The following is a 10,743-nucleotide window of genomic DNA, read 5'->3' on the forward strand; positions in this document are numbered from 1 at the left end:
CATTTAAAGCATCGGTTGTAGCTGTATTAGTGGAAGAGGTCGTCAAATAATCTTTCACTGAACTGTTCGCTGTAGCCAAGGCCAAGGAATTAAAATTCACAAGAAAGCTACTATGAACACCAATTTGAACAGATGTAGCAATGGCGTAAGTCCGCTACACTCGCTAATTTCCAATGTTCAAGGGATCTACCACGAGTTCTACTAAAGACAATAAATGCCGATGGCTATAAAAGAAAACCACAACGAAAGGCAAAATAGCGGCGAACTGCACAATTTTAACAGTCGATTAACTATTAAATTGAGTATAGGCTCATTTTAAAGAAAACAGGAGGTGCCCAATGGGCAAACTGCATTTTTTTCCGCGTCCCTATTCTTCCTCGTTTTCCGTCAATGTTGTTGTTCTTGTTGTTGTTAACCTCGTACAATGGCGCATGCCCAGTCAGGGGAATCGTGCTTGAAAAGCTGGCATGCGAAAGCTTCGAAAAGAAGAGGAAGTGTGCGGTGATCAGAACGATGCATCTTCGGCCGAGCAACCTTATTTTCATGAACTTAGCGTTCAGACTCTCAGCGTGCTCCTCGCATCTCTTCAGGTCTACGAATGAAATGCAAGAATCGGTAAGCACCGAACGCATCACCCTCGAAGACGCACGGTTTTTTCTGCTTCTCCAACACCGTCGCCTAGGCGCGGCGATCGTTGAGCATCGTAGACTGCAGGGCGCCATACTGCAATTGGCGAGCCACGATGTTCTGGGCGCATTCCTCTCGATCAGCCGTCTCCTAACCTTTCTCTGGTACGTGCCTCGGCGGCGTTCCGCCTTCAGCAGCCTTCGAGCCGCCTTCAACTCTCCTTCTTCAAAGAAGTGGTGGCCTATGGATAGTGACGTCACCGGAACAGCCGCCGGAATTTGCAAGCTGCAGCGGGTATACCACATCTCTGCCACCAGTATGGCTGCCATGAAGTCCCGCTTGATGCCCTCCGCCTCGGCAGAAGACCTCAAGGACGTGGCCAGGGGTTGCTTCATGGCCGGGCCGTTCGGCAGCACCGTGGCCTGGTCCGGTGCGGCACTCGAACAGACATCCGTCACCAGCGGCCCATCACTGAAACTGCAGCTTGGCCTTGTGAGTCTGAAGGACAACGACAAGCGAAGGTCGACGATGTCCAAGTCCTCAGTCCGTTACCCTCTACCGCCGCAGTCGGATGTCTACAGGTACAAGTCCATCTGCACCGTAAAGGGAGACTTGCGGCCGTCTAGTGGCCACTTATTCTGTACTATTTCGACGAATTTCGGAGACCCACACCTCATACTGGCTCCGCACAAGATTGAAGTGCTTTCACTGAAACCCCGAATCGTACTGTTCCCCGGCTTTCTAAGTTCGTCGGAAGTCAGTTACATCCGAGCAGCGGCGCGAGGGAAATTTCAAGGGGCCGGAATCTACGACGCAGTGAAACGTGCAGATACCAACAGCTGGAAACGAGTTAGCAAGGTAAGACACCATCTCGAGCGCGGAACGCAAACAACCCTGAAACCCATTTCCGTACCGCAGTCTATTTTCTCTGGATAGTTTTAGAGCGTTACCCTCTACTTCTCGCTTTTCGGATCTCAGCGTTGTGCGTTATGACGAAAATCTTAAACAAGTAGTTGCTACGGTGACCGAGGAGATTACATAGAGGAATACCAGAATAACAGTCGAATAAAATTAATTGAAAATCACGAATACGTACCTTGCAAGGATTCATATTTGTGTCGAGGAAACAAGAAACGGGCAATGCTGAGATAGCGTAGTACGGGAGAAAACAGTCTCGAAATTAGAAATTACAACTATGCCATCACATCATATGGCCGTTATTCAAACAAATTTAAATGAAATGAAACGAAATGAAATAAACTACAGCGGGGGCTCCGGCCACACATCATATTTCATACTGCGCAGTAAGCGGTCCTTTGGGCTCACAATTACAAGACGTAGCCCTGAGAGTCACAAGTAAAACAAAATTAGCTGTACAGGCTCGAGTTTCCAACACACACTATAGGTGGGCTCAGAAAAAGTCGCCTGAAGTATGGCAATGGTCCTTAAGGACCCTTAAGGACCAGCGGTTATGTTGCCTTCGCATTACATGCCCTGCCCAAGCCAATTTCTTCCTCTTGATTTCGACTAGGATTTCTCTCACCCGCGTTAGTTACCGGACCCACTCTGCCCGCTTCCGGTCTCTTAACGTTACCCTATCATTGTTCTTTCCATAGCTCGCTGCGTTGTCCATAACTTAAGCTTGTCCTCCATGTTTTTGCCCCATAGGTGCGTACCGGTGAGGTCCAGACGTTGTATGCTTTAATCTTGAGGGATGTTGGTAAACTGCTATTTATGATCTGAGAGAATATGCCATATGCGCTCCACCACATTCTTATCCTTCTAGTTATTTGGTTTTCAGCCTTCACGGGCCTTGCCGCGTGCTTCTGTCCGCACGAATTATTTCTTCCGCTCGTAGAGTTCACAACACCACACGTGCTGCTCTTTGCTTTGGCTATCATTAGCTCTTTAAGCCAGCATTTGCCTCCGTCTTCTCAGGACGCCACCATTCTTAGCAGTGAGTGTGCTCACGCTCTTGCATGAGCGTATTCGAACGAGAGGGGGGGGGGGCACTGTTTGGCCGAGGTAGTGCTGAGTGACACGCAACAATATATATAGTTCATTACGCCTTCGATGACGCTTTGAGTGCCACTCATTAGTTCTTGGTAATGCACAATTTCCACAGATTTGTTCTCATTGTCATTACGTTCATAGAATTTGGTCACTATCAGGTGTTTTTTATTCTGCAGGTGGCTTGGCTTAAAGACAATGAGCATCCCAAACTTCAGCGACTCACTCGCCGCATAGAGGTGGTGACGAACCTTTCACTGGAATCGGCCGAGTCCTACCAAGTGGTCAACTACGGCTTGGGAGGGCACTACACTCCCCACACAGACGCATGTGATTTCGGCAAAATTGCTTCCGTATTGGATAAAAAGAACGGCAACCGGTTGGCAACCATGCTGATGTACCTGGCGGACGTGGCCGCAGGTGGCGCCACCGCCTTCGTCAAGCTGGGTATTGGCGTACAGCCGCGCATCGGTGACGCCCTCTTCTGGTATGACGTGGAACCGTATGATGGAAGCAAGGCTCCTCGGACTTTCTCTTTCTGGCATCAGAAAAGGAAAGCGGACGATCTGACTCTGCATGTGGGTTGCCCCGTCTTATGGGGCTCCAAGTGGATCGTCACCAAGTGGATTCGAGAGAGGAACAACGTGGTCGTCGGCTATAACACGCCAGGTTGAAGAGGGGGCCCGGGTGCAGCAACCAGGCAGCCTGGACAGAGATGCTCTATGGTCAAACTATTTTGGAACATGTGCACCTTTGCTGGAGTTTTTTTCCTTGTTGATGGAGTCCGAAGTCCAGTACTGCGCAGAATTCTTTCTTTCCCCTCACTGTCGCAGTGGCTAAAGCACACATCGTTTCTGCATGGTACGCTTAACTCTTTCCCCACATTTGGAAAAAAGACCTTATTTTCTATGCTTTCGACTCTGTTTAATATTTATTGCGATACAAAACAAAAGATGCGGATTCAACACTGAATTTTTGTAAGCCTCAATAAATTGTGTTATGAGTTTTAATCAAATTTTATTATCGGAAGCAATGTTCTTCGAGAAAATCTGAGCCAAACTTGGAAAGATGTGCTTGTATCTAAAGAAAGAATCAAAGTAATTTTGGAACAAAAACAATGTGTGGCTATCCAAAAAATATGGGGGGATAACTTAAACTCGGTCTTCGGGGTATGGCGCGATAGAGTAATGGGTTAATTTTCCGTATATGCAGATGGTCATTCTCTACGTTACATTCATAGATCCCTGAAAGTCCTCATGACCCTCTTGGCGCAGTGATGCAACCTTTAAGTGATGCGCCACTGCCCTGCGATGGAAGGTGCTCCCAGCGGTGGGCATTCTGCTACTTAGACTCCCCTTCCCTAGCGGCCAATCATTAACTGCCACCTGTCACGATGGGAAGTTTTCTCACTATCCGGTGGGCGGGTTGTGATGTCGCCGCAGGGTCACGTGACCTAGGTGGCGCACCTGCCTCAGGCTGCTCTCTGCGCGCCACCTGCTAGAGTCACGCTAGTGACTGTCGCTCACCTTGCCGACGCTCACACCGCCAACACCGGAATTTCTGGTGAAGGGAGCCTTCAACGCTATCGCGTTAAAATACTTCTAAAAAAATCTCTTTTTGTTCGCACAAATTTCCGACTAGAAAACATTCACTACATGCCACATAGTATTGGGCAGGTCATCGGGCTAAAAAGTCGGGCGTACATTAACGCAAACTTCGTGCTGTCACATCCTCCCGAAATGATGTGGAAAAACTACAGATGAGACAATTACCCTCGCTAACGGCAATATCCTTTTTCATAACAGCCGAGACCTGGAGAAAAACTGGTCCAAATAAGAAACTAAGGCTCTGTCGCCGCACTCTGGGCTATGTCCTCGGGTATTCACCCTCTCAACTAAACCCGGGTAATGAGGCAACACACCCTCAGAGTCACTGCTTCCTTGATGGTCCATAAAGTAAACCGCGGGCACAGCTCAATCACTTGCACTCTCGCGTTTCGAGGCGTGCGCTACTCTGGCAGAGAAAGCCACTCCCAGCTTCCATATGCCCTAAACTGATTGTTTTCTTGCAGGGTGGCAAGGCGGCCTAATTGGAGGACTTCTTGAAAGTTGGGTACTGCGCTAACAAATACTGACAACAGAATAAGAAGCGCTCAAGGCGTGCGCTGTCTTACAACTGCTCTTTATTGGATGAAAGATGACAGATACAGCGAACAAAAAAACCAGATGCTAAAAAACTATCTAAAATATCTGCTCTCACATCCTCGCGTCTGTGGACCACCCCTAATAATCAGCAAGTACAACCGAGGGATCGTTAACAGATAGAGGTGTGTTTTTTTATTTGTAATATACACCTCGAACAACTCCCACTAACGACGGTTGATACGCCTGTATAAAATATTTGTTTTATCTAGAAGCGGACGGCAGACCATACTTGTCTTTTTTTCACAGGCCCTGCAGTGTTTTGCGACTTCGCAGGAACGCCTTAAAAATTAGTCTTGTAGTCGGTTTTTCCAGGCTGCAAAACATTGCAGTGTTTACGCTGCGCAGTAACCTCTTTCAGAAGAGTATTGCCTCGATTAGGATACACAGCGTATGTAAACTATTACCACCACTGTAGTGAGCGAACTGTCCGACCGGGGGCAATATTTGCTGCCACTGTGGCTCCAATGACTTCAGCAAGGCAGCCCCAACTTCTAGCTCCCGAAGAGGTGCACTGAGGATTCCCACCACCCCATTAAGGGAACGCTTGAGCTCGGTACCCCCCACGAAAGGATGGAGCTTTTGCCGTTCCTCCGGCATCAATCCGGGAAAAACTTGCGCAGTCTTTTCAGGCTGGAAAGAGGAGGTGTACCACGGTGATGTCCAAGCACTAGGTTTCGGTACTTCACGGCTATTCGCCGGGTTTCGTCGAATTCGTGATGTCATCGTCATACATATTGTACCCGTCGCAGTTTCACACAGGGTAACTCATGTCCTGGTTGAAAAGAGACGGCGGAATGGTTGCCCCTTGGGGAACTTCCGCGCAGTTTCTATAAGTGTTTTACTGCTACTTCCCCGGATTTCGGTGGTGAGGGAATAGAAAAAGGCCTTCATATCCTTTATCACTCTATATTGGCACTGGGCAGGCTTTTATCGAACCGGCAGCCGGCAGCCAGGATTTCTGCGCATGCCCCGACTTCTAGGACGGCAGAGCACGTGGTTCACCAAGCCTTTAAAAGGAGCCCTGCATCTGCGTTCATCTTCAGTGGGCTCGGCAGCAGCGCATCGGAAACGATGTTAAGGAGCCATTTTTGCTTCATTCTTCAGGTTTGTTCTTATATGCCTACTAAATGCTTCCGCAGCGATAACCGCTGCCTATTGCTGCTGCCTTGCCCACTATGCATTGCGTACTTTTTATCTGATGTCCGGTCATTCACAGAAGATCTATTGTCATGCGCTGACATTGAATCTAACCCCGGTCCAACACAGGAGGAAATGTTACTTCAGCTTGTTTCAGGCCAAACCAATATGACTGCCTCTATTAACCAGTTACTGGAAAAACAGAATACGCTGGAGGCTAAAATCGGAGGTTTAGCTGTTCGCATTACCAACCTGGAAGACAAACTATACTGTCTGGCATCAATAAACAAAGTGGTCAGTGATCTAAAAGAAACGGTAGCTCAACTTGAGCAAGATAATTCATACATGCTAAAAAAAATTGATGATTTAGAAAACAGGAGCAGGAGAAATAACTTGATTGTTTATGGTTTGGAGGAGGGTGACGAAGAAACTCCTACCAGTCTTCAGAATGCGATCCGGAAAGAACTCTTTGAAGAAAAATTGGAAGTTGAAATCAATAGCATAGAGAGGTGTCACAGGCTGGGAAAAAAGAAGAAAGATCAAAGCCGCCCCGTAATTACGAAGTTTCAGGACTACAGAGCAAAACTTGCGGTGTTACAGGCTTGTTCGAAGCTGAAAGGAACCAAATTCTCTGTGGCTGAAGACTTTTCCAGCCGAGTTCGTGAAATTAGAAAAAAGCTGTGGCAAAGCTGTGCACAGGAGAAGGCTAACGACGCTAAAGCCAAACTGATATTTGATAAGCTGGTTATCGACGGTGCTATGTTCGGATGGGACGACGTGAAGAATGAGCGCTATCGTATATCTAAAAAGAGGGAATGACAGACGCATATTATGAACAAAAGGTTCACACTGATAAACGTCAACTGTCGAAGTATTATCAGCAAAGCTACGCAACTTGAGGGCCTGCTGTTGACGCATGATGTAGAAATAGCTGCACTCACTGAAACCTGGTTGGGAAAAAATATTTTTGACAGCGAAATCGTACCACAAAACTACAAAGTTTTTCGCAAAGACCGAGATGGAAGGGGCGGTGGAGTGGCCATACTGTTCAAATCTTCACTGCAAGTCTTTAGAATGCCAGATATTGACGATGTAGAAGGCATCTTTTGTAAATTTTACAAAAACAATGTTCGTTACATTTTAGGAGCCGTGTACAGGCCACCCAATTCCTCTGTAGCACTCCTAGTGAATCTAAAAAAATATATTGAGCGCCATATAAAACAGAATGATAGGCTAATCTTGACTGGCGATTTTAATTTACCAAACATAGACTGGACTGCCTTTTCGTATTCTAATAACATCATTGAGCAAACTATGCTTGATATTTCTATTGTCTTTGACCTGCTTCAGGTAGTTAAAGATCCTACTAGAGTCCACACAGGTTCATATTCAATTCTTGATCTATTTTTGTAAATGGTACTGTCAAAGAAAACGTCGAATGCTATGTAACGACCGGTATTTCTGATCACAAAGCTGTTGTACTGACATTGATGAATGCAAACTTTGATCGCCGAAATACTGTCAGTTTCTTTCCTAATTTTTCTCGTGCACATGATGAATCTATTCTTGATATGCTCGACTTTCATTATGACCGCTTTATGAATTTTAATGGAAATGTGAATGACTTATGGCTATTTTTCAAAAGTGTTGTCTTTCAGTGTATTGAACGCTTCGTTCCAAAAATTGCAAAAAAGTCCCCCTTGGATAACACGAGAGACATTACGCTCACAACGAAAGCTAACAAGAATGAAAAAAAGGTTAAGAGCAGGAGACTATTCCCAAACGATCATTGATGAACAAACAGAAAAAGTAAAACAGCTGATTACCCATGACAAGGAAAAGTACTTTTCTACTCAGCTACCTACCTTCATTAAAACATGCCCTGAGAAATTCTGGAGGCAGATAACTCCAGCTTCACGATCTCATGATACTTTCAAAGTAAATGGAATATGTGAGCGTGATGATGCTTTTGTGTCCACGGCTTTCAATGACTACTTCAAATCGGTGTTTACCCAGGATGACAGCTCTCTTCCTTGCTATTCCGTGAATTTGCCTTCAATTCCTGATGTTGTGATTTCCGAGGCAGGTGTTCTCAATTTATTATTGAAGCTTGATGTCAAAAAATCTCCCGGACCAGATGACATTCCCAACGCATTCCTGAAGCGTTATGCAGAATGGTGTGCCAAGTACTTATGCATCTTATTTAACAAATCATTAAATGAAGGATCATTACCGGATGACTGGAGAACGGCAAGAATTAAACCAATTCACAAAACTGGAGACAAAGCATCTATTCAGAATTACCGTCCGATATCGTTAACATCTACAGCATGCAAGGTTTTGAAACACATCATTCGTAAACATATAGCAGATTTTCTTGAACAAAACAATTTTCTAACTAATGCACAGCATGGCTTCAGACGAGGATTTTCCACTGCCACTCAGCTAGTACAAACTATACATGATTTTGCGCAGGCAATAAATGAAGGAAAGCAGACTGAAGCTATATTTATGGACTTTAAAAAAGCATTTGATAAAGTTTCGCATAACAAGCTTCTTCACAAATTAGGTAATGTACTAAAAAATGACAAATTACTCGCATGGATTACAGCCTCCTTAAGAAACCGTCGTCAGTTTGTAGTAGTAAATAATTCCCCTTCCCCTCCAGTTCCTGTTGATTCCGGCGTGCTCCAAGAATCTGTTCTTGGGCCACTCCTCTTCTTGATTTTTATTAATGATATTGTCCCTAACATCTCAGTTTCTGTTAGATTGTATGCTGACGATTGTGTGTTATATAAAAAGATTACTACTACTGAGGACCAAGTACAGTTAAATAACGATTTCACTAAGATAATAACATGGTGTGACCAATGGCAAATGTGCGTTAATTATGATAAAACAGTGTTCATGGGTATAACTCAGAAAAAGAAGCCTCTTTTGTTTAACTATACTGCTAAAAACAAAGTTCTCTCTCAAGTGAATACTTACAAATACCTAGGTCTGCGGATCTGCAATAACCTCTCCTGGACAGAGCACGTTGACAACGTTACAGCTAATGCCCTACGCAAACTATTTTTCCTCCGACGTGCTCTGAAGCTCGCCCCCCCCCCCCCCCCCAGTGTACGTTCACTTTCGTATAACACTATTATTTGCCCTATGTTCGAATATGCCGTCATAATCTGGGATCCTTTCACTAAATCTAACATTGCTAAATTAGACAGAGTCCGAAAGAAAGCAGCACGGTTTATTTACAATTCATATAACCGCACATCTATCACTGCACTTCTTAATCAAAGTGGTTTGCTTCCAGTCTCTCACAGAAATCGCATCTGTCGTCTAAAATTCTTTTTTCAGTTAATCAAAGGTCAGTACAATATTGACACATCCAATATTATATCGTTCTCCTCAGGGTACAACAAAAGACAACGCCATGATTTTACAGTAACACCATTAAACGCACGAATTAACACCTTTAAGTACTCCTTTTTCCCCAGAACGATTACAGACTGGAATAATCTAACTAATGAGGCAGTAACCCAAACTTCGCTAAAAAGGTTTGAAAGCCACCTTTAACTTTTTTATAATGTCGTACCGCTACATTTCTGTGTTTCGTTTGTACTTTTTGCAATTGTGTTCTTGATCTTAAATTGTTGATCAATTGTTCTTGTATTGTTTGCTTGTTCCTGAGGTCGTTTTGTTGTTTCCAGAATTTATGTATTGTGTGCCCACCCTGCGAAGGTCTTGTAAAAGATCGCAGTATCAATAAATAAAAAAAAGTTTTAATGACGGCTGCGTAAGTCAACGTATAAAAGGCCTCCTTTAAGTTCACCGCCAAAAGAATGCAGGAGATTCAGCTAAGACTACGACGAGTGAACACGATACGGCGCTCCACGTACATGCTCTCGACTATCTAAACGCCAGGCTTGAAACCCATTTGGACTGGTTCAAACACTAGTACCGCCGTACTATCTTACACATGAAAGCGTGTGAGGATGAGCCGCTCGAAGCCCTTTTTCTACCATGGGATCGCGGGAGAAATTCGTCTCATTCTGGACGTTTGGATCAGAGTCGCACAGGTACAACGATCGAGGACGCCATTGTGCTGGACGATCGCCAATTTCTCAGATGGCATCAAACTTCACGAGCATACATACGAAACACGAACTTACCGAAACGATGCCTAGATGGCCATAAAATCCCTTCTCCTCTAGGGCACTTCTTGATGGGATTGGTCTTTGTTCGGTGAAAGTGCTGTAAATAACTTATGCCCGCCCAGAGAGGTTTTTTTTTTTTTGGCAGTGAAGAGAATTGCTATTACCTTCGTCAAGGAATTGGCGCGGTATTCTGAGACTATGTTTTTGATGCCCAAAGAAATATTTTAAAGGTGGCCTTTTGTATTAGTTTTGATTTTAACGGTTTTATGGGGTTTAACGTCCCAAAGCGACTCACGCTATGAGGGACGCCATAGTGGAGGTCTCCGGATATTTCGGTCACCTGCTGTGCTTGTGCACGGCATCCCACAGTACACGGGACTCTAGCATTTAACCCACACCGAAATGCGACCGCCGCGGCCGGGATCGAACCCGCGCCTTTCGGGACAGCAGCTGAGGACCATCAGCCCTAATCCAGAGAAAGCTCTGGAATTAGTTTTGCAATTATTTAGCTCTTAATGATAATATTATGTGTATTAGTTATATTTAAGAAGGCATATTTCATGGTCCTCTGCTCTCATTCCAGATTTTCTTGAACCTGCTGAGGTCTGGGA

The 10,743-nt window shown here is 45.0% G+C and overlaps 2 protein-coding genes across 2 annotated transcripts; both read left to right on the forward strand.

The window, feature by feature from the left end:
* Positions 1-513: 513 nt before the first annotated feature.
* LOC149346116 (prolyl 4-hydroxylase subunit alpha-2-like) lies at positions 514-3,311 on the forward strand. Its single transcript, XM_089585350.1, has 2 exons — positions 514-1,485; positions 2,817-3,311. The coding sequence occupies exons 1-2, from the start codon at positions 514-516 to the stop codon at positions 3,309-3,311; spliced, it is 1,467 nt and encodes a 488-aa protein (XP_089441476.1).
* A 2,246-nt stretch (positions 3,312-5,557) lies between these two features.
* On the forward strand, positions 5,558-6,797 carry LOC149346117 (uncharacterized). Its single transcript, XM_089541257.1, has 2 exons — positions 5,558-5,601; positions 5,765-6,797. The coding sequence occupies exons 1-2, from the start codon at positions 5,558-5,560 to the stop codon at positions 6,795-6,797; spliced, it is 1,077 nt and encodes a 358-aa protein (XP_089397383.1).
* The last annotated feature ends 3,946 nt before the right edge of the window (positions 6,798-10,743 follow it).

Source organism: Amblyomma mixtum, chromosome 4 (genome assembly GCF_055824585.1).
Source record: "Amblyomma mixtum isolate Tamu chromosome 4, ASM5582458v1, whole genome shotgun sequence".
NCBI classification, from domain to species: domain Eukaryota; kingdom Metazoa; phylum Arthropoda; class Arachnida; order Ixodida; family Ixodidae; genus Amblyomma; species Amblyomma mixtum.